Source organism: Hippopotamus amphibius, chromosome 15, assembly GCF_030028045.1.
Source record: "Hippopotamus amphibius kiboko isolate mHipAmp2 chromosome 15, mHipAmp2.hap2, whole genome shotgun sequence".
In the NCBI taxonomy this organism is placed as follows: domain Eukaryota; kingdom Metazoa; phylum Chordata; class Mammalia; order Artiodactyla; family Hippopotamidae; genus Hippopotamus; species Hippopotamus amphibius.
In genome coordinates, this window is record NC_080200.1 from 16606914 (window position 1) to 16634173 (window position 27260).

At 51.9% G+C, this 27260-nt stretch overlaps 1 protein-coding gene across 9 annotated transcripts in view; it reads right to left on the reverse strand.

Annotated features, from left to right (window-relative positions):
- The window catches only part of MYO9B (myosin IXB), a 96087-nt gene that overhangs the window by 16099 nt on the left and 52728 nt on the right, over positions 1 to 27260 (reverse strand). For 5 of the 9 annotated variants that reach the window (XM_057708731.1, XM_057708730.1, XM_057708736.1 and 2 more), the window contains 18 exons: positions 26997 to 27096; positions 26620 to 26720; positions 23398 to 23527; positions 19551 to 19640; positions 18105 to 18221; positions 17574 to 17708; positions 15538 to 15659; positions 13461 to 13602; positions 12937 to 13141; positions 11112 to 11193; positions 9951 to 10040; positions 8537 to 8650; positions 7027 to 7066; positions 5828 to 5950; positions 4660 to 4740; positions 2841 to 2951; positions 1308 to 1430; positions 19 to 168 (listed from right to left, as the gene is read on the reverse strand). In XM_057708731.1, the coding sequence (XP_057564714.1) occupies positions 19 to 168; positions 1308 to 1430; positions 2841 to 2951; positions 4660 to 4740; positions 5828 to 5950; positions 7027 to 7066; positions 8537 to 8650; positions 9951 to 10040; positions 11112 to 11193; positions 12937 to 13141; positions 13461 to 13602; positions 15538 to 15659; positions 17574 to 17708; positions 18105 to 18221; positions 19551 to 19640; positions 23398 to 23527; positions 26620 to 26720; positions 26997 to 27096 (2056 nt within the window). The remainder of the gene's footprint in view (positions 1 to 18; positions 169 to 1307; positions 1431 to 2840; positions 2952 to 4659; positions 4741 to 5827; positions 5951 to 7026; positions 7067 to 8536; positions 8651 to 9950; positions 10041 to 11111; positions 11194 to 12936; positions 13142 to 13460; positions 13603 to 15537; positions 15660 to 17573; positions 17709 to 18104; positions 18222 to 19550; positions 19641 to 23397; positions 23528 to 26619; positions 26721 to 26996; positions 27097 to 27260) is intronic. The other 4 variants (XM_057708729.1, XM_057708734.1, XM_057708732.1 and 1 more) reach the window with 4 other exon arrangements.

Sequence of the window (27260 nt, forward strand, 5' to 3'; positions counted from 1 at the left end):
CAGGGGCCCCCTCGGGACCTGGATGGTGACGGCCGCCCGCCTCATCTGCAGGAAGTGCCTGCGCTCCAGCACCATCCGGAACCAGCTCTGCAGAAGCAGGATCTTCCGCACCACCTCCCGGTGCAGCGTCTCCTGTAGGGCCTGCCGCTCCGTCTCCTTCAGGAAAACCTGGGGAGGGGCGGGGTGGAGAGCGGGCAGAGGAGGGGTCAACGTGGCCCCCAGAAGCCCTGTGCTCAGCCCACTCTGGGAATGAGTGAGACCAAGCTGGTGTGCTGACTGACCTGAACACGGGCAGTGTTTTTTTAAAAAATATATTGAGGTGGAATTCCCATAACATAAAATTAACCGCTTAAGGTGAGAACTGTTCAGTGGCATTTAGTCCATTCACAATATTGTGTAGCCATCACCTCTATCCAGCTCTGAAATCACCCCAAAGGGAAACCCCGTGCCCATCTACAGTCATTTTCTAATCCCCCTCCCCCTGCTCCTGGCAGCCACTAATCATCTGCTTTCTGTCTCTACGGATTTACATGTTCTGGACATTTCATGTTCATGACATCACACACTATATGGCCTTTCGTGCCTGACTTCCTTCACTCAGCACAGCGTTTTCAAGGTTCATCCGCATAAGCCTGTATCAGGGCTGAATAATATTCCACTACGTGAAGGGCCCACGTTTTGTCTATCCAACACCTGCTGATGGATACATGGGTTATTTCTGCCTTTTGGCAACTGTGACTAGCGCTGCTGTCAACGTATGTGTACAAGGATTTGTCTGCACCCCTGTTTTCCGTTCTTTTGCGTTGATACCTAGGAGCGAAATTGCTGGGTCATGTGGTAACTGTGTATGATTAACTTGTTGCGGAGCTGTGAGGGGACTTTTCATGCCTGGTGGAGCCCTGCTGGGGAGCTGCCAGACGTTACAAAGATTACTGACTGGTTCCTGAACACCCTGCGCTATGGGGTAATGGTCTGATGCCCAAGCCTGCCACCTTAGGTGTGCCCCTCTGCCTCCCAGGAAGAAAAAACATGCTGGGCCCCAAGAAACGCACTTCCTCAGCAGGGCCCCTTCTTTTCTTCTTTTTTTTTCCCAGCCACACCACGCGGCATGTGGGATCTTAGTTTCCCGACCAGGGATTGAACTGGTGCCCCCCCGCACTGGGAGCGCAGAGTCTTAACCACTGGACCACCAGGGAAATCCCAGAGCCCCTTATTTTCCAGGGAGTGGCTCGGGCTGTGGGAGGACTCTGCGTGCAGTGGAAGGTGGGGTACAGTCTGCAGCCACCCTGAGGGGTGCGAACGCTGACCTTGGTCTTGCCGATCTGGTAGCTTCTCTTGTCTATGTCCATCTTCTCCAGCAGGGCAGAGATGACCTCCCTGCAGGGCTGGGCGTTCTTGGGCAGCAGCACCTGGAACTGCTCCGTGAAATCCTGGGTGATTTTGGTCGAGAAAGGAGGACGTGTGTGAGTATTTCTGGCACCTGACCAGAAGACGGCGCCCAGCAATCCCCTGGTCAAGCCAAGTTTCTGAAGCCACGACTTGGTTTGACGTGAATGGTGTTGACAAAGCTAAAATCTTGGCCTTTCTGAAACAGTCTAAAGCTGAAGAAAGACTGTCGCAGACACAGAGCATCGGGTCTTTCAGTCACTTGGCGAGTGACCATCGAGGGCCTGCTGGGTGCTGGTGTCATTGCGGGGCAGCCAGGTGATGGAGCTGCTCTTGGGGGGCTCATAGTCTATTGTTCATTAGAGGGCTGAACTGTAGCTGGAAGTATGCCCCTCCCCGACCCCTTTTTTATTTTGGCCACACGGTGCGGTGTGTGGGATCTTAGTTCCCCAACCAGGGATCGAGCCTGCGCCCCCTGCATTGGAAGTGCAGTATCCTAACCACTGGACCGCCAGGGAATTCCCAAGGCATGCCCTTTTTAAGTAAATAATTATGCCAGATTTTAAAGAGCCATGCATTGGTGAAACACACCAGCATTTTCTTCCTTTTGGATAACCTGCCTTTCCTATTTACGCAAGATCAGAAAGACAATATTCCCATTCTGTGGATGAGAAAAGGGAGGCACGCCACAATGAATCCATGTCCCTGAGGCCACACAGGTAAAGCCTGAACAGGGACCAGGTGCTGCTACCTCTGGGTTCAGGCCCAGGGCTCACCAGAGCACCACATAGCTGCTGCCAGCTCCTGGCAAGAGCCAGGGGTTCTCAACCTGGGCCATGTTGACGCCTAGGGACGTTCGGTGATACATGGAGACGTCTTGGGTTGTCCTAACTTGGGGGGATAGTGTTCTTGGCATATTGTGGATGGAGGCCAGGTGCTCAACACCCAATGGTGCACAGGGCGGCCCTCGCCACAGAGAATGACCCAGCCCCAGGTGTCAACGGTGACGTGGTTGAGAAACTGCTGTAATTTGGTCTTCACCAGTTTGAGGTTACTAGTGATCCTCTGTGCTTCTACAAAGCCCTCTGAAGTCATCACCTCCCTGGGCCTAAGTTCCCATATTGGGAAAATAGGAAACAGGGCCCCCTTGCTGCTGGTTGGCAGAATAAAACAGCTGGGTATAAAAGTGTATATTATAGAAGATGCTCCATAAAGGGCCTAGCTGCACAGAGATCTGCTTGTGCAGTTCCCTCTTCCCCGCTTGGTTTAACACACCTCTTGTGAGGAGCTGTGTCCCTCACCAAGGGAAAGAATGATCTGGTACAAATGCCAACGTTCCAGGGTGGAGAAACCCTAACGCAAAGTAACCTGCCAGGCTCGTGCTCCAGAGAAGTGCTCTTTCTGGAGGTGGCTCGTGTCCCAGGCAGCCACGCCTGTGCACGAGTGCATCCTACCTGGAATGTATACTTGGCACTGTAGCCTGATCTCCGGATCCGCACGGTCTCCAGCATGCCTGTGTAGCGCAACTGTTGCAGCACCAGCTCATCATCGAAACACAGCTCTTTCTGAAATGGAATCGAGCAATCAGGGTAAATGCCTGCAGGTGGCTGGGGACGGGAGCCCTGGGAGGAGGTGCCGATTCCCACATGACTGTCATCCCTTGGGACTCCAGATGTGGATGCAGTCAGGGCACACCCGTGGGCCTGGAAATGTCCCCAGCCTGGCAGCAGTGGGCACCTGGAGGATCTGTTTTTCTTTTTCTCATTCCAGACATTCTTTTTGGAATAAAGAGATGTGGCTGCTCAGCAGTGATGCCTAAGGCATTCGTTTCTTCTAGAAAACTCGGCCGTCTGATCTGCTCTGTTCTCTGTTGTCCAGGAGACAGATGCCACTGCTTACTGCCTAACCTCAGATAATTTGCTGCAAAGAGTTATTTCCTAAAGGCCTCTTTCCAAACCTGTGTTAAACTCATACCCTGTGTCGGTATCAGGATGAGTACTGGGGATTCAGCAGAGAAAACACACTGCTGGGCCCCCTGTGGGAGGTGTCATAGGAGAGGGTACCTTGGGCTGAGTCCTAAGGGCCGAGAAGAGGGCAGGGAGCAGCTGAGTGAAGGCCTGGAGGAAGAAGGGGAAGCCGAGGGGTGAACAGGGATGCAGGGTGAACAAGGATGCAGGGAGATGCTTGCGGCTGGAGGGGTGGGGGCGAGGGGGAGGAGAGGCTGAATGAGAGAGCCCAGAACTCAAGAGGGGAGGGATGTCATGAATGGGTGGGGGGGTGCCTCTGGTATCTGGTGGGCTCTTGGAGACTAGGGATGCTACTCAATATATTAAAAAGCATAGGGTAGCCCCTCCCCCCCCCAACAGCAAAGAATGATCTGCAGGTATGGCCCCTGCCCAGAGCAGGTGTTGATGGAATATTTCCCGAGTTGCCCAAAGCCGAGGCAAAATCTGAATGGGTGGAGAAGATGGGCCTGATTCTGCTGCTGGTAGAAGGTAGGGGAGGGGGCCAGAAACCTCTGAGATGCTGCTAGGGGATCAGGAACAGGAAGGCAGAGGAGACAGAGTCCACGTCCTTGCCTGGGGATGGGAACTGTGGCACCTGGCAGGGCCAAGCTGGGCTCTGGATGTTAGCAGAGCATCCCAGGAGCAGGGGAGAGGCAGGGAAACAGGAAGAGTGGAGACAGAGAACGTGGGTGAACAGAGTTGCCAGGAGATGGTTGCCCAGAGATCCCCTTGTGACCGGGAGTGAGCCCAGGTTCTGAATGGCCTCCAGCAAAGTCCCTGAGGGGATGGAGTGGCCAGTGGACCCCTGGCGGGAAGGAGACCTGGCAGCAAGGACTGAGCCTACCACTGGGGTCCCCCACTGGTGCTCTGTCTTTCCAGAAAGTTCAGGATGAGAAGCAGGCTCTGTGCTCCTGTTGCCTGACTTCAGCCTCTCCCATCTGGCACATTCTCTGCACTGACTGCCTTTGGGATGTATCTAAAGAGCATCCCAACCTGTCCCACTTTGAGCAGACCTTCTCTGGGGCCCCTCCGCATTCCTGAGGACTGGTCACCAGGCTGCCCTTGTCACCTCCTGCTGACCCTCCTCCACCCCCAGCCAGCTACATCACACATTGACAGTTCCTGAAACCTGTGTGGAGACTTGCTTCCTTCAGGATTCTCCTGACCAACCCTCCTCCCTCCTAGCACCCTGCCCAGGAACATCCCCTGCCGAGCTGCCAGACCTCAGCTTGGCTTTCACCTCCCTCGAGATGTGGCAGCCCCTCACCTTCTCTGCGTTGGAGCGGATGCAGCGGATGAAGAAGGGCTCCGCTTTCCCCAGCGCCTCCAGGAGCTTGTTAAGGGACGTCTGGGGAGAGAGAGGGAAGGTGCTGAGCTGGGACCCCCCAGGGGCACGCCCCTCGGTGGGAGGGGACCCAGGTCACCTGCCTGCATCGGCGGGGGCCATCTGTGCTGATGTGGGACATGGGAGGTTGCAGTGGGACATTTTGACCAGAGGCTGTGTTACCCCGGGAAGCCCCCAAGGGAGCTGTGGGGTCCCTGCGGCTGAAAGCCACCAACTTCCCAGGGCCATCCAGCTCCTGTTTCTGTCTCAGCTGCAAGATGGGGGGAAGGTGGTGGAACCAGATAACTCTTTCTAGGGATTTAAAACACGTTAGCCTCAGAAAGGACCATGGATGCAGTGTTTTTTTTGGCTGTGCCCTGCAGCATGTGGGATCTTAGTTCCCTGACCAGGGATTGAACCTGTGCCCCCTGCAGTGGAAGTGTGGAGTCTTAACCACTGGACCACCAGGGAAGTCCCTGGATGCAGTGATTTTGGTCTCTGGCCTGCTATTTCCAAAAAGGGATTTATAGGAGTTCTTACATGAGATAATTACAAAAAAAAAAAAAAAAAAAAAAAAAAAAAGCTGAAGTGGAAACAGAAGACTGAGATTAAGGAAAATGGGAAGGAACAGAAAAAGCTAATGGTGACAGCCAGTGGCCACTGGACCCCGCTAAAAAAACAAAGAAAAAGAAAAAAGCATCCCTGAGCTTCCTGGCAACCAGGGAAAAAAGGAAAACATAACCTAAGGACACAGTTCAGTGGTCACATTAACTCACATGCTGATTTGTGACTGTTTTAACTTGGTGGTTCTCAACCAAGGGTGATTCTGTTTCCCCAGGGGGCTTTGGCAATATCTGGAGATGTTTTGGTTGTTACAACTGGACAGCGGTACCGGCATCTGGTGGGTGGAGGCCAGCGAAGCTGCTCAACACCCCCCAACACACAGGATGGCCCCCACCACGGAGAACGACCCAACCCCAAATGTCCAGCAGAGCCGAGGTCAGGAGCCCCAGGGATAACCGCCAGCTGCCCGTGTCGGGTTTGTTTTGGCCAAGCCACGCGCGTGTCAGGCTACGTTCAGTGCTGCCTCCTGACCCCTTGGGCCACCCACCTGGAACTGGGCGCTGATGCTGGGTGGCTTCTTCTTCTTGTGGAGATGCAGCAGGGACTTGGTGGTGCGGTCGTGCAGGGTCATACTGATGATAAGTTTCAGGGACTTGGAGTCCAGCAGGTTCTAGGACAGAAACATAGGGTCTGGCCTGCCCTCCCAAAGCCCCAGCGGGCACCGGGAGGCATCTCGGATGTCCCCAGAGCCAGGACAACACCCCTCGGGGTGGCAGCTCTTAGGCTCAGTCTTGGGGCTGTGTTGTCAGAGACAGGGTGGGGCAGGTGGGCCTGGCGGGCGGCGGGCCGTGTCCTGTGGATGCTGCCCCCTCCGGGAGGGCTGATTACAGCCTCTTGTGGCCAGGCGCCCAGAAGCCAAGAGCTACGGAGGGCTGGCTTCCCTCCGCGCAGCTCAAGGAGTGCCAAGCACCCCGCGTTTCTGCACGTGCTCATCTGGACGGCCCTCCCGTGTGGGCCAACCCTTACTGTCACTGATGAGGGGGACTAGCGCTATCCCACCTTTTGGACAGACGGAGGGGTTGTGTTTACTCTTTTGCTAACTTCATAATCCATCTGCACGCTGTATGTGGAGACCAGACAGAGCATCTGGGTGCACTTGACCCAAGTCCGGCTGCTGGGGTCTTAGGCTACCAGCGATGCACAGCTGCCCCCTTTTCGATGGGACCACCCTGGCTGAAGGGCCTCCTCTCCCTGGACGCCCACGAGGTGCTGCAGCCCATCCCACCCTCCAGAGGTGGCTCGTAGCTAAAGACCCCCGTTATGGGGATATGACACTAGGGGCCCCTCGCCTCTTGGTGAGATAAGCTCTGTGGTACAGTTAAGACTCCTGGGCTCCCCGGGGGACCAGGCTGAGCCCACCTCCTGGCTCAGTCCTGCCCCTGTCCAGCTGGCTTCCCGCCATCCCCACCTCAGGTTTCTCCTGGGAGCTCCCCGCTATACACCACTTGTGCAAAGATCCCCCATACAGGCCTCGCTTCTAGGAAACCCAAAGACACCTCTGCATCATTTCAACAGGAGATACTGTGTTTTTTTTTTTACAGGAGAAGGGGGAGTTGGTAGAAAAGGGAAGGAATCAAAGAAGCTCAAGAAGTTACAAGCCCCCCCCCACCCCCACCCTGTTTTCCAGAAAAATGACTTGAGCCAGGCGCTCGCAAGGCGGTGTCAGACGGTGTCGCGCGTGTTTACCTTTGGAATGGTCTGCTTTTGTTTGATACCTTTACTTTTCCTGTCAAAATATTAAAAATGTTTTGTGAACAGAAGGAACACGGTGTCTGGATCTGGGTTAGTTCAGCAAGCCACGCCTTGCGGGTTAGATGGAGCAAGAACAGAGAGAGCGAGACTCCAGAGGTACAAGTGCAACGAGGCCGCCGCCCCACCAGGGACCTGGCGGGCTCCCCTGCACACGCTGGCGGGGCGGGTGGGGGGGCTCCTGTGACTGGGCACACCTGCCTCGCTGGGCCAGTGGCTGCCCCTGCGGTGGCAGGAGCACCTAGTCTGGGGGCCACTTGGATGTCCGGGAGCAGAAGGGGTGGCTGGTCATTTACAGGGCAGAGCACAGGGCTGGCTACAGGGGAGCTGACGGATCTCCAAAGATGACGGTGAGAGGCCCCAAATGAGGCTTCCAGGGATCCTGCGAGGCTCTGACGCCTGCCAGGTGTCCCAGCTCTATTTGCTGCACTTTGGCAAACATCAAGCAGGTCCACAGAGACCCTTCTGGACCCCGACTGCAGGGCAAGGGTATGTCTCACAAAGAACTGAGACGTGGCCTGGGCAGGGGTGCCTTTTGGACTCACACTGGCAGAAGGTTAAAAATGGAAGCTGATCTTTTGGTCAAGGGAGGGGGGACGACCTCCACATTCTCAGATACTTTATAGAATCGTGCGGACAAGAGAAAGATTTTTTTAAAAAATTGCAGCTTGGCCTGTTTTTAAGACCTGCCGCAGAAATGGTTCCCCACAGATCTGCAAGATGCTCGCCCGTGAGGTTCTTTGTGTGTCAGGTTTCACGTTAATCCCCGTGGGGTGGAATGAGGCATAATGAAAATGACTTTGCAGACAGGCTCTACCGCAGGCACAAGCTATGCTCTTGGCTGGCCTGAGCCCCAAGCGGCCGCCGGTGCCTATCGGTTGAGGCTGCTGCCTGCCTGGTATGCGGGTATGAAAATCATCACCCCTGCTTTGCAGACAGAGGCCACTCAGAGCACTCAGGTCACGCAGTGAGTTAGCAGGAGGTCCAGACCTAGTCTGCACGGCTTCTGGCCCTTTCTAGCACATCACACCCACAGAGCAGGGTCACAGGATGCGTGGAGGTCCGCAAAATCGCATACCCTGCTTCTGATGGCTTCTTTATAAGCTCACAGTAGCGAAAGTGGGGTGGGGGGGGAGAAGCAAGCCTCGCTCTGCACGTTTGGGGGCAGAAAATCAGATGCTTCGTAGGAGGAGCGTTCCTATGAAGCTGTGCTGGGCACTGGGGAGCGCGCAAGGATTTGGGTCACAGCGCAGACACTGGGGTGGGAGTATTACGAGGACCACTTCGCGACGGCTGGTGTGAGAACAGAACCACAAGACAGCGCAGTGTTTAGAGCGGCTAATTCAGTGTTACAGGAAGCCCACGCGGGCCGGGCCAGGGGTCCGGAGCGGGGAGGCGGTCGTTGCACTTGTGGGAGGGGGGTGCCCACAGCCTCAGGGGGACTCACAGGATGAAGGTGCGGGGTTTCTGGAGCCGACTGAGGGACTGGAGAAGCCTACGGGGGTCGTCCCCCTGCCAGGGCAGTCCTTTGATGGTCTTGATGATTTGGTCATGCAAATCGCTGGGGGGGAGGGAGGGGGTGCAGTGACAGAGAGAAGACCGAGTTAGAGCAGCGGGCCCACCACCTCGGGGTCCCTGGCACGGTCGGTCGGGACCGTCCCCAGGCCACTGGAGCCAAAACATGCAGCGCGGGGGAAGCCTGAACCCTGCTGCCTCTCCCTCCTGCACCAAGAAGAGGGGTTCAGCCAGGGATGGCTGCCCACCCCAAAGGAGGCTCCTCCCTCCTCGGGGAGGCAGGGCTGGGGCCACTTGGGGCTGAACAGAGTTTCCAGTATGGCATCTCGGATAGCTGGAAAAGGCCTCACGTGTAAGAGCCTTTCGGAGTCTGTAAAAAGCATCAAGGGGCTACTGAAAACAGCAGACCGGGGGAGGTCTCTGTGGGAAGCAGCAGATTAGTTTCTCTTGATGGTTTTGCGGCCACATGTCTGCCTCCTTGTCGGCTTCAAGAAATGCCTCGGGAGGAATGAATTGGAACTCACACAGCCGTTATCCACCAGGGGTGATGTTACCCTTGCCCCCGCCCACCCTGGGGATGCCTGGCTGTCCCAACTGTGGGAGGAGGCGCTACTGGCCTCTGGAGGGTAGAGGCCAGGGATGCTACCCGATTCCCGGCAGCGCACAGGACGGTGCCCCCACCACATGGTGACCTGGCAGAGTGCCGAGGGTGAGAAACCCTAGTTGAAGATCTTTAACCCCCCCCTGGAATTCAAGCTTATTAGCTTTGTTTTGTTTAGTCGCCATGGGTTCAGGGCTGAGTGTACGTTTTAGGTGTGAGAATGAGAATGGACGTTTGCAAAAAATATCTAGATGACAAATGTTTTGGATAGAACTTCTAGAAATGCGGTAGTGATGGCTGCAGGATGAGCTGGGAGGGTCTCTCTTTTTAACAAAATTCCTCATTCCAGCTATTTTAAATACATGTTTAAGCTCTGAGCAGTTGGCCTGGGAAGACCCCGATCGGCAGCCCCCAGTCTGTGATCCATGCACCATGCCCAGAGCCGGAACGGCCGCACTTACCTCCGCTCCCTCACCCTCCAGGGAGGCACAGAGCAAAGACAACAGAGGGGTCACGTTTCACCTCCACACCCTGAGCGGTCAGTGCAGCGGCCAGAGCTCCTGATGGCGATGAGGCCCTTGGCTTCAGCCCGTGCCCCCCTGGCCCGCGCACATCTGGCGAGAGTGCCCCCGGCTCGCTGATCCCCTCCCTTCCGGCCCTGGACGCTGCGCCGAGCACCCCGGGTGACGGCTCCTCTGGGTGTGCCTCCCTGGTCTCGGGTTCGAAGGCCCTTGCTTCTACTTACTTCTTGCTTTCATAGAAAGCAATGATGTCCTCAAAAGCGTTAATATCGAACTCCTCAGAGCCGTCAAATGAGAAATCTAGCATTGAGCAGCTGAAAGGGAGAATCTGTATAAACTAAATGCGCTCTTGGGGTGGGACTCGCAGCCCAGGGGCCAGGCCCTGGGGGGACCGAGTAGGTCAGGGGTCACTTTCAAATACGGGGAAGTGTTTTCTTTTTTTGTCCTCTTGCCTCCTTTTGGGTGAAAGAGCTGATTTAAAAACGCACCTTTTTAAAAGCAGGAGAATGACACGCTGCTTTCAGACAAACGACATAGGGTCACTTACCTAGGTGCGAGCTCTACCTCCACACATGGGCGTTTATGAATCTCTTGAGGGCCTTTTTATTACAAAGTGCTCCAAAATAAAATGACTTTTTCGTGTTTCGAAATTTAGTGACTCGCTCCTTGGGAATTTGTTGAGTCTTGAGAAAGAGGCTGGGGACTCGGCTGCCCCAGGGCCTTTGCACATTCTGCCCCCATGGCTAGCATATCTTGTGTGCCTTGTCTGGCCCAACCAGCCCTCTCTCAGGCTGCCAGAAAGGTCCCTCCCCTGGCTTTGTGATGGCCTCAGATGTCTGTCCAGAGTGGCCTTCTTCACCCTGCCTTTTGGAAGTACAAGCCTGCTCACTTACACTCAGTACCAACTGGAGTACGTGGGGGACCCCTGGCCATCGCTAGGTGGCCACAAAACACCCCATGTCATCTTATAGGCCACGGTGCATCTGTGTTTCTGACTGAGACTGAAGTAACTTAGCAGATCGGCTTTCAGGATACCCCGGTCAGGCTAAGGGAGGAAGTACTCTTAAATCAAGCTTGTTGCTCTGCGAAACCAGCAGCCCTTTGGCCCCACCCGCCAACGGTCACGACCGGCCATGAAAAGGATCCTTTGTAAACTGAGCCGCCCACATCCCCCTAAAGCAGATGATGCACGAGGCCTGCCTCTCTGTGCGCAGAAATGCGGCCACCAGATGCCGTTACTTCTGGGTCTTTCTGGTTCAAGCGGCTGCTGGGTTCCTTATTCAGGTCAACCCCGACCTGGGTTCAGAGTGTCGGGTTTCTGGCGCCGTTTTAAACAATGCCGCTGCCTACTGGCTTCAGTTGGGACAAATCAAGGTCTCGCTCACCGGTATAGTTTTTCCGATGGGGTGCTGGCTCCTCTCTGCAGCTCTCCCAGCTGACCTCGGGCACCAGAGCTGCCCAGACCTGCTAGGGGACACAGAGTGGATGAAATTTGGGGGGGGGGGGGTCGCCTGGAGCTGAAGGGCTTTGTAACTTTTCCACGGAGGCTGTGATCCTGACTTGAACCCGTTTAAAAAAAAAAAAAGAAGAGGGGGCACGTCCCTGGTGGTGCAGTGGTTAAGAATCCACCTGCCAATGCAGGGGACACGGGTTTGATCCCTGGGCTGGGAAGATCTCACACGCTGTGGAGCAACTAAGCCCGTGCACCACAACTACTGAGCCTGGGCTCTAGAACCTGAGAGCCACAACTACTTAGCCCACATGCTGCAACTACTGAAACCCACGCTCTGCAACAAGAGAAGCCACCGCAATGAGAAGCCTGCAACTGAGAGTAGCCCCCGCTCCCCACAACTAGAGAAAGCCCATGTGCAGCAACGAAGACCCAATGCAGCCAAAAACACCCCACAAAAAACAGAAAACAAAAAACATGAAACAAAACAGGGCCTGACATTCAAATCTGGGCAGAGCGGGGAACTGTGAAATGTTCCATTCCTCCCAAAGCACCATCTAATTCCTACTTCCCATAAAGGCTTTAACCTTTCGGTCTTGCTTTCATTGACACCCTTCCTAAAATGGAACCCTGTGGCTGGTATCTGGAGCCCAGTGACCCTGGGAGAGCCACTCAGCTCCTCTGGGCCTCAGGCTATCCTCACAGAAAAACGGTGACACTCCTTCCTGCCTTGTGAGGATAAGGAGGTTAAATTATACACTATACACCCTGCTACAGACTTTCTCTTTGGGATGATCAAAGAGCTTGGGAGCTAATTTACAACAGCCAAGACATGAAAGCAACTTAAATGTCCATCAACAGATGAATGGATAAAGAAGATGTGGTATAGGGGCTTCCCTGGCGGCTCAGTGGTTAAGAATCTGTCTGCCAATGCAGGGGACATGGGTTTGATCCCTGGTCTGGAAAGATCCCACATGCCATGGAGCAACTAAGCCCGTGAGCCACAGCTACTGAGCCTGCACTCTAGAGCCCGGGAGCCACAACTACTGAGCCCACGCACCGCAACTACTGAAGTCCGTGCGCCTAGAGCCCGTGCTCCGCAACAAGAGAAGCCACTGCAATGAGAAGCCCACACACAGGAACGAAGAGTAGCCCCCACGTGCCACAACTAGAGAAAGATCATCTGCAGCAACGAAGACCCAATGCAGCCAAAAATAAAATAAATAATAAAATAAATCTTAAAAAAAAAAGATGCGGCACATACACACGCACACACCCAAATGGAATATTACTCAGCCACAAAAAAGAATGAAATAATGCCATTTGCAGCAATGTGGATGGACCTAGAGATTATCATATTAAGTGAAGTGAGTCAGAAAGAGAAAGACAAATTTTATACGCTATCACTTATATGCGGCATCTGAAAAATAGTACAAATGAACTTATTTACTAGATAGACTCACAGACAGAGAAAACAAACCTACAGTTACCAAGGGGAAACGGTGGGGGGAAGGATAAATTAGGAGCTTGGAATTAGCAGATACAAACTATTATGTATAAACTAACAAAGTCCTACAGTATAGGACTGGAAACGATATTCAATATCTTGTAATAAACTATAACGGAAAGAAAAAAAAAAAGAGTTTGGGGAGCCAGGTAGAGTGCTGCTTGCACAACCTGGGGAATGTGCTAAATGCAGTGACATTGTACACTTTACAATGGACTATGAATGGTCCCCAGTGACACGGGGACCCTCCTACCTGCAGCCTTTTCAGCCCTCTCGGCCCTCAGGCGCCCGGCCTCCCGGAGGACGGCCATGGCCTGGATGGCTGCCCGGAGCACCGCCCAGCGGAACACGGCCACGGGGTCCATGCCGATGAGCTCCCGCACGTAGGAGCTGTCGCTGCCCCGCAGGAGGGCCACGATATCCGGCCGCATGTAGTCCATGTTCTTCTCCCGGAAGTCCTGACGAGGGAATGGGGAGGGAGGTGGGATGATGGAGGCGGGTGGTCCTTTGCCAGTGCTGGCCGAGGCGCTGGGGGCCAGCATGGGAAGGGCTGGCGGCGGTGGGGGCGGGGCGCCCATCTCAACAACAGAGAGGTGGATCCTGCCCGTGGGGCCCTTGACAGTACAGCCAGGGGTTTGACACTGGGTCTGGGCGCCCTGGAACCTTGCCCAGCAGAAGCACTCAAGAGGAGGGACGGAGCAAGCACCAGAGGGTAGGGGCCCCCAGGGTACCCATGCGGTCCCCTTCCTGCTGATGATGCAGCGGACGGCTGCGTACCTTGATCTGATATTTCACTTTCCCTGCGAAGTGCTGAATGATGAACGCCGGCTCCATGACTGGGGTGCCGAGGAAATACCTGTTGTCCTCGTGCTGCTGTTTGAACTTGGCCAGCAGGGTCTGGCTCGTGGCGTGGGGAAAGCTGGGAAGAGGATGTGAGACCTTTAACTGCAGGAACTGCGGCCGGTCACCCGCTCTGTGAGGCAGGTCTAGGGCCCTCTGTGGATGTAGCAGGCGGCTGCTCGGGCTGTGGTGGGCTAAGAACCAGGCCAGGGCCGGGAACCTGCTGCCCGGCTTGAAGAGGCCGAGGGCAAAAGGATGCATTTGGGGCTGCGGAGTGAACGTGGAACAGTCAGAGCAGCCCAGTGCCCACATGGACGTTCGGTCCAGGCAAGACTGGGACCTGGGCCCACCACAGGCAGCTCCTGCAATAACCCCAGGACGGGGTAATGTCTGGTCTCAGGTCCATCTGCACTCGGGTGCTGTGTCTTGGAGCGGGTCTTGCCCTTGCTGCCCTGTGAGAGGGAGGGGCTGGGAGACCGGGATGAAGCAGGGAGGGGGGGCGATGGGGGCAGAATAAGGGAGCCGTTGTACCTGGCTATTTCGGCCTCCCAGGAAGGATATGCCGCAGCCAGCTTTGGCACGCCCAGCCTTTGCCCAGCGCCACCGTAAACAAGGGCAGCAAGATGTGGCTCCCAATCCCCGATGCCCGGCTCCATGGCTTAACAGGGGGCAGAGGGGAAGGTTCTGTAGCTATGGGGCACGTCACTGCCAGGGCCAGCGCGTGGAGAGCGACAGGTCCATTCGCTCAGTTGTGGAAACGAGTAACATTTAAACCCACTATTTTAAAAAATTCAATTCAGTGCCCTCCCCGCCCCTGCCCCCTGCCCCCACATCCACGAGGAACTAAAATAGCAAGATTTTAAACAAAGACAAACCTGACCCTGCTCAGCCTGGCCCCGCCTTGCACACCTTCCCCAGATTCGGCTCTGGGAGCTTCCTGGGAGTGACGATTTAGCCTTTCCCAGCGCCCTGCCCCTTCCCTTATCTGAACGTTCTCTCCCCCAGATCCCAGCCTAGAATGCCTGTGTCTGTCTTGTCCTGGATGGGACCTGGTCTGAGACAGGAGGTGAGCCTGCTTCACCCTGGCCCTGAGGGGACTTCAGCAGCAAACAAGGGGCCTGATAAAGGTGTGAATGTGACCTTAGATGTAATCAAGTTAAGATGAGGTCATTAGGGGGAATTCCCTGGTGGTCCAGTGGTTAGGACTCAGTGCTTTCACTATTGAGGGCCTGGGGTTCAAGCTCTGGTCAGGGAACTAAGATCTCTCAAGCCGCATGGCACGGCCCCAAAAAAAAAAAATAAAAGTGATGGGTGAGGTCATTAGGGTTGGCACTAATCTAATACGACTGGAGTCTTTATAAGAGGAGGAGATGAGACAGAAAGAGAGAAGGTGATGTGTCTATATAGGCAAAGACTGTAGTGATGCGGCCACAAGCCAAGAACACCTGGACCCCCAAAAGCTGGAAGATGCAAAGAAGCACCCTCCCCTTGAGCCTTTGGAGGGAGGGTGGCCCTTCCCACACCTTAATTTCAGCCCATCAATACTGATTTTGGACTTCTAGTCTCCAAAACTGTGAGAGAATACATTTCTATTGTTTTAGGCTGTCTGCGACTTCAGGAACTCTGGCTGGGTGACCAAGCATCAAGCACCTTAAAAACACCCTCTCCGGCCTTCATCGTGTCCTGCAGATGAGAGGCGGCAGGCTCGGTGGAGAGCCTAGCATCTGGGCCCTTGATTCCACGCCCTGCCCTTTGCAATAAGGATGCACCAAGCCCGTGCCTTTTCCTACGACTCCCGGAAGGGTGTGTTTCTGAGTTCACAGCTATCGCGAGTGTTAATATTTCTGCGGTGGATGGTACCGTCTTTTGCAAATGCGAGGTTGGGATTTGTGGCCGCATGAGTCTGAGCAACTCAGAAGTTCTTGGGACGGTATGGATTCGGGGTAAGGCTCTGGGGCTGCAGAACCGGACTGAGCGCCTGCGTCTACGGACGCACTGGGCTGCGGACACTCACTTGCTCTCTTCGTCCAGCAGATAGAAGAGGCCGGTGGGCTTCTTGCTGATCAGATGGATGCAGCCAACGTTGTCTGTGTAGTCAATGTTGTGCCACGAGATCCCTTCACTCTGGTACTCCTCCTGCAGGGTTTGAAGGGTATCCAATAAGCACATCATTTCATGGACATGTTAACATTTACATAGCACATGCCGTATACACACACATACGTGTACATATATGCATAAATGCCCGTACATATTTATATATAAATGTGCAAATAACATAGAATGCATATTAATATAGCAATAGGAATACATCAATAAATATATAAAATTATTCAATAAATGAACGATGAGCAACAGGAAACAGGAATGCACATTCTCAATCGTCTACAGTAAGTCCCCTACATACAAACCTTCAAGCAGCGAAATCTCGTAAACGCGAACGTGCGTTCGCATGTCCAGTCACATGTGTTAGTTCCCGTGTCTGGCGTACATTGTCACGTGCGTGCATCCTCTACGAGTGGTTGTGCAGCTTGCCCTCTGTCTCCTATGGCTGACTATCCTTTGGCTCTACCATCTCCCCCGCCTCTCTCTCCTCCAGTCAGTAACGCTTCTCGCCTGTTCACTCAATGCCAGCCCCTGGATACCAGCTGTGGTACTGTTTACTGTACTTTTCAAGCTACTGTACGGTAAGATTAAAAATGTTTTATTTCTCTGTGTTTGTTTTTTCTGTATTCTTTGTGTGACGAGTATTATAAATTTATTGCAGTTCAGTACAACATAGCTGATGGTGTTAGTTGGGTACCTAGGCTAACTTTGTTGGACTTACGAACAAACTGGACTAATGAACGCGCTCTCAGGACAGAACTCGTTTGTAACGTAGGGGACTTACCGTATCACAGCAAAGTGCTTAAAATCACACTTAAAACCACCCAGGGGTCAGCAAACTTTCTTTGTAAAGGGCCAGATGGTAAACCTGTTAGGCTTTACGAGTCAGACGGTGTCTGCACAATGGCTCAGCTTTGCTGCTGTAGCATGAAAACAGCCACAGGTGCTATGTCAACAAGTGGGTGTGGCCAAGTGCATAACTTTGGGCGGCCCCTGCTCTGGAACTGCAATGTCTGATGGTCATATAACGTGACAGACCCGTGTCACTTCGAATTTTTCAACAGCCACGTTTTAAAATGTGAAAAGAAACAGGTGAGATTAACTTTAACCATACACTTAATTTAACCCAATATACCCAAGGTGTATGATGTATGTTGATATGTAATTGACACAAAAAATTACTAACAAGGCATCTTACATTCCCCTTTTCCCTCTGAGCTATGCCTTTGCAATCCGCTGTGTATTTTGCATTTTCTGCACAACTCAATTCGGACCAGCCAAGTTTCAAGTGAGAAATGTGAGTTTCAGCCAAAAGGTGTAAGAGTAAAATTAGCTAAACAACTATATAAACCCAACAGTTTTCTTTCCTCATCAGAATCAATCATGGGAAGGACGATACTTGGGTAAAGACGGCAGGCTATTTCGCAGTGAAAAGACACGTAACACGGGGTATCTTTACTGTTGACCGAAGCAAATCCTTACAGGGCAACTCAGTTTCTCTCCCACTGAAAGGACTTTCACATCTGAGCAGAGAGATAGTACAAAATTGACCTGTGGCCCCAAATATCACTGCTGTTTGCCTCATCCTGGGCTGGGTAGGAATGTTCCTGGGCTCTTCCTTTTGTGCAGAGAAAAATTCTGAGGCGGGTTTGATGACAAACCAGGTCCCAAGGGAGATCCCGGTTCTGGCTCATTCTGTTCCTCCTTGGGTTGGTCGGTTGAATAAGATGGTATCTCCTGGGACTTCCCTGGTGGTGCAGTGGGTAAGACTCCGTGCTCCCAACGCAGGGGGCCTGGGTTTGATCCCTGGTCAGAGAACTAGATCCCACATGCATGCCACAACTAAGAGTTCGCATGCCACAACCAAGGAGCCAGGGAGCCGCAACGAAGACCCAGTGCAACCAAATAAATAAATTAAAAAAAAAAAAGATGGTATTTCATTACCTGCTCCAGTTTGAAAATGTGTTGGTTGAAGTAATACTGGAGCTGCTCGTTGGCATAGTTGATGCAGAACTGTTCAAAACTGTTCCTCTCAAAGTCTTCAAACCCGAAGATGTCAAGGACCCCGATGGACAAGCACTGCGGGAGATGAGACGGAGAGAATGGTTATTACTGGTGGCTCCTCCCTCGGGAGCAACTAGTCTGGTGGTTAGGGCCTTAGAACCTGGAATACTAAACAAGGAGCCCTGTGTTTCTTTTTTAAATTTTTGGCTTTTGTTTTGGGCCACGCTGCACGGCATGCGGGATCTCAGTGCCTCGACGTGGGATTGAACCCATGCCCCCCGCAGTGGAAACCTGGAATCTTAACCACCGGACCACCAGGGATGTCCCGGAGCCCTGTGTTTTCATTCTGCGCTGGGCCCTGAGGACTGCCTCCTGCTGGTTCCCTGGGCCCGCTCTGGGAGGAGCCGGCCTTGCGCCCCGCCGACTGCGGCCAATGTCAAGGGTTGCCTGCCGAGGAGGCGTGGCCCTCACCGAGACGGACTCTTCCATGTCCTTCTTGTTGAGGAGGGCGTGGTTGATTCGCAACACGATCCAATCGAACAGGGCGCTGTACAGAGACTTGGCCATGGAGTCGCGGGCGGTGATGGCCTGTGGGCACAGAGCGGATGTCATGCCTCGGCAAGGTGGGCCCCTGAGGTCTGTGTGCATGGGGAGATCGAGGTAGTGACTTGAAATGCCCGACTCCTCTGACACACCCCTTTCTCACTCTGTACGCCGTCCTGTCAGCCTGGATGCCCCTGGACACCCGAGCATGAAGTGTGAAGCCCTGACCTGGCAGCCTGCGGTTTCACCAACTTGCTTCTCAGAGCACTCTGGGGACTGCCAGGGTGGGAACACAGGCTCAGGGAGGGCACCGTGGAAGAACGAACCGGGAGGCCGGGCTGGGTTCAAAGCCGGGCCCCCTGTGGTTCTGGGAGCACCATGGGCCCCATCACTGGGGGCCCCAAAGCAATTTCTTAAAATGGCTTGTTGGGGTCTGATTTACATACGAGAAATTCCTTCTTTGTATGTTCTCAGATCTAAGTTGTGAGAAGACTGACGTGGCCTGCTATCAAGATCTAGAACGAGTCCCTCTGGTTTTGTGGAAATGGAGTCATGTACAGGGATCCAGCCCTGTACCTGGCCTTTTCCTGCTCGGCTCGGCCCCTCCGGGGAGCAGCTGTGCTACGGGCTCAGGTGGCCTGCGGCGCCCTTCACGCACCACAGCTGGGTGCCTTTGCCCACGGAGGCTCCGACTGTGTGCAGCACCCATTTCAGATGCCTGAGCAGTTCCTACCACCAGCTAAAAATCCCCCCCACCCCCGGGCTAGGTACTTTCCTGCTGCGCCCCCAGCTTCAAGTTTAGAGGTGTAAAAATGCAAGAAAACACTCGCCACAGAGGAAACATCGAGGCTGGGGCAGAGGCCAGAGAGAGGCGCCTTATCAGGATGCAGGGACCCACACAACGGTTGTAAAGTTCACGCGCAAGCCCTGGGGTAGGCAAGCTTTTTCGGGCAAGGGTGGGTGAGTCGATATGATTAGCTTCGCAGGCCAGCTCTGCCGCTGCGGCAGGAGAGCGGCGTGTGCGTGAGTGGGCGTGGCCGTGTGAAAATAAAGCTTTATTGACAGAAGCAGGCGGTGGGCCGAGGGTGGCCTGCAGGCTGCAGGTGGCTCTCCTGTGCTGGTGAGAACCAGCCTGCCCCCTGAGCAGCTGGACACAGAGACCAACACACGTGGCCCCGGCTCTGGCCCCTGAGCTGTACTGGCCAGTCTGTGCCACACGTGAGCTCACATGAAAACCAGAGTCGCCGCCAGGGTTCTCCTCTGTCACTTTCGGGGCAGGAAAAAGACCACCCATGCCAGCGCTTCCCGAAGAAGCCCCCTTCCTCCACCCACCCTGAGCACTCACTGTTATTTTCGGGCCAGGGCAGTGCTCACCTCGCTGAGACTATAGGGAAGGATGAGTTTGTCGTTGGAGGTCACCGTTTTTCTTTTGGTCAGAACTTCCACTAAGATTTCTCGTTTCACCTGTTTCAAGGTCAAGGAAGAAGGGGGGCGAGGCGGAGGGATAAATTAGGAGTTTGGGATTAACTGATACACACTACTATATATAAAATAGATAAACACAAGGTCCTACTGTATAGCACAGGGAACGATACTCCATATCTTGTAATAACGTATAGTGGAAAAGAATCTAAAAAGTAATACACATATTCATACACACACACGAATCACTTTGCTGTACACCAGAACCTAGCACAACATTGTACACCAACTATATTTCAATTAAAAAAAATAAAAATAAATTTAAAAATTTTAAAAAAGAGAGAAGGGGAGGAAAGCTGGAGAGCTTGTAGACTGGATCCTTGTGTCACTTAGACAAGGTGTGAGGGGGAATGGGAAGACCCCCAGCAGCTGGGCCCAGAGCCCACCCGCAGGGCTGCCAACCCACAGCGTGTGCTACGCCCGGTGTGTCTCAGAATTATCACACCCACGGGCTTGCTTGACGGCCCTGAGAGTGTGGTCACATAAGCCAGGGCATCACTGCGGGCCTCGGGCCCAGGTGTTGCCTGGTGACCTGTGTTTATAGCTGTCATTGTTGGAGTGAGTTGCTGGCCTGGGTGCAAGGGCTGAGCGAGGCACCTGGCCCTCTCTGACTGCCAAGCCCCATCCATCTCCCAGCAGATGGGCTCACTGCGCCTCATGAGCGCAACACGAGTTGGGGCTCCTGCATGCAGGTGCACTTGAAGAGCCACAGATGCATGCGCGTTTAGGACACAGCCTGGGCACCACAGGCATTTGGGGCTGGGTCATTCTCTGCTGTGGGGGACTGTCCTGTGCATTCGATTATGTCAAACAGCATCCCTGGCCTCGACCCACCAGATGACAGAAGTACCCCCCTAGACGACTCCAGACACTGCCCAGCGCTCCCTGGGCTGAGGACAGGCGGACAAGGAGATAGTCTAATTACAAAATGACTTTGCTGATCAAATGATTTTTTTTTTTTAAATTGAAGTATAGTTGATTTACAATATTATGTTACTTTCAGGTGTGCAGAAAACTGATTCAATTATACATATATAAATCATCATTTTGAAGAGCCTTTCAAGTGAGGGGCTGAGGTGGGAGATGGCCCTTCCCAGAAGGGAGTCTTTCTGAAATGAGGAAGGGTTGAAAAGATACCTGTACCCCAATGTTCATAGCAGCACTATTTACAATAGCCAAGACATGGAAGCAACCCAAGTGTCCGTCGACAAATGAATGGATAAAGAGGAAGTGGTATATATACACAATGGAATATTCAGCCATAAAAAAGAATAAAATAATGCCATTTGCAATACCATGGATGGACCTAGAGATTATCATACTAAGTGAAGTAAGTCAGAGAAAAGGAAATATCATGATACTGCTCACCTGCAGAATCTAAAAAAAAAAAGACTTTTAACACTCCACTTTCACCAATGGACAGATCATCCAAACAGAAAATAAAGAAACACAAGCTCTAAATGAGACATTACACCATCTTGACTTAATGGATATTTATAGGACATTCCATCCAAAAACTACAGCAGACACTTTCTTCTCAAAGTGCACATGGAGCATTCTCCAGGATAGATCACATCTTGGGGTATAAATCAAGCCTCAGTAAATTCAAGAAAATTGAAATCGTATCCAGCATCTTCTCTGACCACAATGCCATGAGACTAGATATCAATTACAGGAAAAAAACTGTAAAAAATACAAACACATGGAGGCTAAAAAAATGATACAAATGAACTTCTTTATAAAACAGAATCACAGACATGGAAAACAAACTTATGGTTACCAAGGGGAAAGGGTTGAGGGAGGGATAAATTAGGTGCTTGAAATTAAAGTATACACACTACTATACATAAAATAGACAACCAACTGTATAGCGTATAGCATAGGGAACTATACTCAATATTTTGTAATAACCTATAATGGAAAAAGAATCTAAAAAAAGAATATATACATGTATATGTAGGAATCACTTCGTTGTACACCTGAAAGTAACACAACATTGTACATCAACTATATTTCAATTAAAAAAAAAAAGGAAATGAGGAAGGGATGCATGTTGAGGGTCTTATGCTGAGTGAAATACATCAGACAGAGAAAGACAAATAGCGCTTGATCTCACTTATATGTGGAATTTTCAAAAACAAAAAGCAACCCCCAACCCCCCCAAGCTCATAGATACAGAGAACAGATTGGTTGCTGTCAGAGATGGAGGATGGACAAAATGTGTGAAGGTGGTCAAAAGGCTCAAACTTCGGGAAAAAATAATTGCCTATGAAACAACGGACAAAGGATTAACCTCCAAAATATACAAGCAGCTCATGCAGCTTCATACCAAAAAAGCAAATAACCCAATCCACAAATGGGCAGAAGACCTAAATAGACATTTCTCCAAAGAAGACATACAGATGGCCAACAAACACATGAAAAGATGCTCAACATCACTCATCATCAGAGAAATGCAAGTCAAAGCCACAATGAGGTATCACCTCACACCAATCAGAATGGCCATCATCACAAAGTCTGGAAACAACAAATGTTGGAGAGGGTGTGGAGAAAAGGGAACTCTCCTGCACTGTTGGTGGGACTGTAAGTTGGTACAGCCACTATGGAAAACAATTTGGAGGTTCCTTCAAAAACTACAAATAGAACTACCATATGATCCAGTAATCCCACTCCTGGGCATATACCCAAAGAAAACCATAATCCCAAAAGAAACTTGTACCATAATGTTTATTGCAGCACTCTTTACAATAGCCAGGACATGGAAGCAACCTAAATGCCCATCAACAAATGAATGGATACAGAAGATGTGGCATATATATACGATGGAATATTACTCAGCTATAAAAAGGGATGAGATGGAGCTATATGTAATGAGGTGGATAGAACTACAATCTGTCATACATAGTGAAGTAAGTCAGAAAGAGAAGGACAAATATTGTATGCTAACTCACATATACGGAATCTAAAAATGGTACTGATGAACTCAGTGACAAGAACAAGGAAGCAGATACAGAGAATGGACTGGAGAACTCGAGGTATGGGAGGGGGCGGGGGGTGAAGGGGAAACTGAGAAGAAGCGAGAGAGTAGCACAGACATATATATACTACCAACTGTAAAATAGTCAGTGGGAAGTTGTTGTATAACAAAGGGAGCCCAACTCAAGGATGGAAGATGCCTTAGAGGACTGGGGCAGGGAGGGTGGGGGGGACTCTGGGGGGGGGCGTCAAGGAAGGGAGGGAATATGGGGATATGTGTATAAAAACAGTTGATTGAACCTGGTGTACCCCCAAAAATAAAAAATAAAAAAAAAAAAAAAAGGCTCAAACTTCTAGTTATAAAATAAGTCATGGGGATGTAGTGTACAGCATGGCGTCTGTGGCTAATATTACTGTACTGCATAACTGAAAGTTGCTAAGGGAGCAGATCTTAGAAGTCCTCATCACAAGAGGAAAAAAACATCCTGCAGCCACATAGGGTGACCAATGTCAACCAGACTTACTGTGGTGATCATTTTGCAACCTATACAAATACCAAATCGTTATGTTATACACCTGAAACTAAAATAATGTCATATGTCAATTATACTTCAATTAAAAAAAAAAAAAAGAAATGAGGAAGGGACATCGCGGAGATGGCGGGGGAGGAAGCAGGCAGACAGGCCCCAGTTTACAGAAGCGCAGCCAGTGCAGGAAGTTCTGGGCCTCGGTGGCCACTGTGGCTGAGGACAGGGGGCAGTACCTTCAGGAGCTGTGACAGTGTGTCCAGCGCCTCGGGGGGCCCAACCTCCAGGCCTTCGTCTCGGCCCGTGGCTCTCTTCTTGTAAGTGACGTTGCCCAGGTACAGGATGGCCGAGAGGATGGAAAAAATCCTGGGGGAGAAAAAGAGCCGAGGGTGGGGCGCTTTCCCCAGTTGGGAGATAGCAGAAGCTTCCAGTGAACTGGGGCTGAATTCGTAAAGCCAGCAATTTCAGTCAGGAACACGAAACCTGAAAGACGTTCAACCCTCCGCTGTGGAACAGGACTTCGGAGGCACAGATCTCTATTCTTTTTTTTTGGTGGTGGTGATGTTGCCAGGAGCCTAAAAATTCTTTTCACGGAGGCATAACACGCACACAACAACAACAAAAGCACACAATTCCCCAAGTGTAGAGTTTGATGAAGTGTCACAAAATGTACAGATACCTGTAATTGGCACTCAGACCAAGGAATAGAACATTTCAGGTCCTGGAACCACCCCCAGCCCCCACAGAGGAACCGCTGTCCTGAAATCTAACACTGTCTGTGAAATTCTTTTTTTTTTTAATAAATTTATTTATTTATTGGCTACATTGGGTCTTTGTTGCTGTGCTTGGGCTTTCTCTAGTTGCGGCGAGCGGGGGCTACTCTTCGTTATGGTGCACGGGCTTCTCGTTGCAGTGGCTTCTCTTGCTGTGGAGCACGGGCTCTAGGCGTACGGGTTTCAGTAGTTGTGGCACGTGGGCTCTAGAGCACAGGCTTAGTAGTTGGGGTGCACGTGCTTAGTTGCTGCACCGCATGTGGGATCTTCCCCGCCCAGGGATCGAATCCGTGTCCCCTGCATTGGCAGGTGGATTCTTAACCACTGCACCACGAGGGAAGCCCCCCATCTGTGAACCTGACTTCAGTGAAATCATGGGTACTTGTATCTTGCCTGCTGAGGTGGAGGAAAATGTGTGAGGTGGGAGAGCCACGCGTGTGACTGAGTGTAGCATTGTTCATTCTTTTTCCTTTTTTTTTTAAAAAGATTGATTGGTTGATTGATGTTTTGGCCCGTATTTATTTATTTACGTTTTGACCCTGTGTTTACTTATTTATTTACGTTTTGACCCTGCCACAAGGCATGTGGGATCTTTACGGATCGAACCCACACCCCCTGCAGTGGAAGCTTGGAGTCCTAATCACTGGAGTGCCAGGGAAGTCCCTGAATTGTTCATTCTTTTTTTTTTTTATAAATTTATTTTTATTTATTTATTTATTTTATTTATTTTACTGGCTGTGTTGGGTCTTCTTTGCTGTGCGTGGGCTTTCTTTTAGTTGTGGTGAGTGGGGGCTACTCTTTGTTGTGGTGCGCAGGCTCCTCATTGCCGTGGCTTCTCTTGTGGAGCACAGGCTCTAGCCGCGTGGGCTTCACTATTTGCAGCACATGGGCTCAATAGTTGTGGCTCACGGGCTCTAGAGCACAGGCTCAATAGTTGTGGCGCACAGACTTAGTTGCTCCGCGGCACGTGGGATCTTCCTGGCGCAGGGATCGAACCTGTGTCCCCTGCATTGGCAGGCGGATTCTTAACCACTGCGCCACCTAGGAAGCCCCATTGTTCATTCTTAATGCTGCCAATTCTCAGCCTCAGCACTGCTGGCACCTGGCTTCCACCCATCCCCCTCCGCCCCCCCGCGCCCCCCTCCAACACCTGCAGTGCGACACTCAAAAAGTGTCTCCAGAAAGGCCAAGTGTCTCCACTCCCACTGGGAGTGGAATCAGGCCCCCAGTGAGAACCACTGCTACATGGGGGGTAGTCCAGGTAGCTGGCAAACTGGGGCCCATTTTTGTACAGCCCCTGAGCTAAGAACGGTTCTTAAGGGCATTCTCTGGTAGTCCAGTGGTTAGGACTCCATGCTTCCACTGCCGAGGGTGTGGGTTCAATCCCTGGTCCAGAAACTAAAGATCTGCCCCCAAGAGAAAAAAAGAGGGACTTTCCTGGTGGTCCAGTGGTTAAGAATCTGCTTTCCAAATGCAGGGGATGCAGGCTCGATCCCTGGCCGGGGAACTAGGATCCCACATGCCTCGGGGCAACTACTGAGCCCGTGCACAACTAGAGAGCCTGCATGCCACAATGAAGAGTCCGAGTGCCACAGTGCAAGATCCCATGTGCTGCAACTAAGACCCAACGCAGCCAAAAATAAATAAAAAAAAAAAAGAACGGTTCTTAAGTTTTTAAAGGGTCGTTAAGGAAGAAAACAGAATGCAAAGAAAAACATGCCACAGAGGCTGCGTGGCCCGTGAAGCTGAGAATATTTACTGTCTGTCCCTCTCCAGAAAGTTTGCTGACCCCTGCATGGATATATCACAACGTGTTTAGTTAATCTCTGGTCGGTAGGCGTTTGGGAGGGTTTCCAGGTTTGGGCGCTATTATAAACGAGGCTGCTGTGTGCATTCGTGTGCATGTCTCCGGGTGAGCAAATATATGCGTTTGGTTGTATACGCGCACCTGTCGTAGAAACCACCACCAAATGGTCGTCCACAGCACCTGGCCCCATTTGTGCCTTCCCAGGAGCATGCTGGGTACCCTGGTCGCCTGGGCATGGGCAGGTGTGGAGAATACCCATGTGGTTTTGAAGAAGTAAAACAATTTTTAATTGTGGTCAAAGAAGCATCATATAAAAATTTGCCTTCTTGACCCTTTTTAAGTGTACGGCTCTGCAGTATGAAGTATACCCACATTGCTGGACAACAGCCCTGTGGTTTTTGTTTTTTGGGTAAATATACCTGAGTAAATTTTATTTTATTAGATTTTTTTCTGCGTCTACTGAGACAGTGTAGCTTTTCTGCTAATTAACAGAATCTGTTAATTAGTCTGTTAATGAGGGGATTAAGATGTTTAAATGATGGAGGAATTCCCCGCTGGTCCAGTGGTTAGGACTCTGTGCTTTCACGGAGTTTCACTGCCAAGGGCCCAGGTTCGATCCCTGGTTGGGGAACGAAGATCCCTCAAGCTGCGTGATGCAGCCGGGGTGAAAAAAAAAAAGAAAAAAAGGTTTTAAAATGATGAAAAACCCTGTGGTTTTAATTGGCATCTCCCAATGGCTAATGACGAGTGTTCCCTGTCACTGGGCTACTCTCCTTAGTGAGGCTCTTACGAGGGGGTGGGTCACATCTCAGAGTGACTGGTAAGTCCCGAGGCTGCCCGCGCGGGAGCCAGCGGAGCGGCTGGACCCGCCCACTTACTGCTTCTTCGTGGCAGGGAGGAAGCCCACCATCTCCATGGCCTGCTTGAGTCTTTCAAAGTCGTGCTTGAGGTCCTCCCCATCTTCGATCTTCAAGTTATGCTGGAAAACAAAGTCAGCGGTGCTCTGGGTACTTTGGGGCTGGTGAGGGTGGCATGCGAGGATGATTTTGGCTGCAACTGATGGGGCAGGGACCAGGACGCGGGGAATGAATGGGCTCCTTTATGCCGCCCCCTCCCCCCCCCATTCTGGGCCTCCTCGGAGCCGGTTTGGGGGCTGGAGAGGGCCAAGGCGGACAGCCTCTGACCTCCCAGCAGCGCGTAAACAGCCCGTGGGGAACAGAGGCCGCGTTTGTGGTTGGGGCCCGGGGCTGTTTACCTGGTTGAGGTAGAAATAATCTTCAGGCTGCTTGAGCTGAAATTCCTCACGCTCTTCCTCACTGACGCCAAGTAACAAATAATAAAACACGTGGTAGTTCCTGTGGGTCAAAATTAGGAGAAAAAAGTTGTTTTTGGAGGCCAAGTGACAGCTACTCTTCAAACCACTACTAATAATTGCTTTGGAGACCGGGCCAGGGAGGAAAAAGCACCTCGACTGTGTACAAATTTGACACAATAAGTTGATTCTTATAATGTCTTAAAA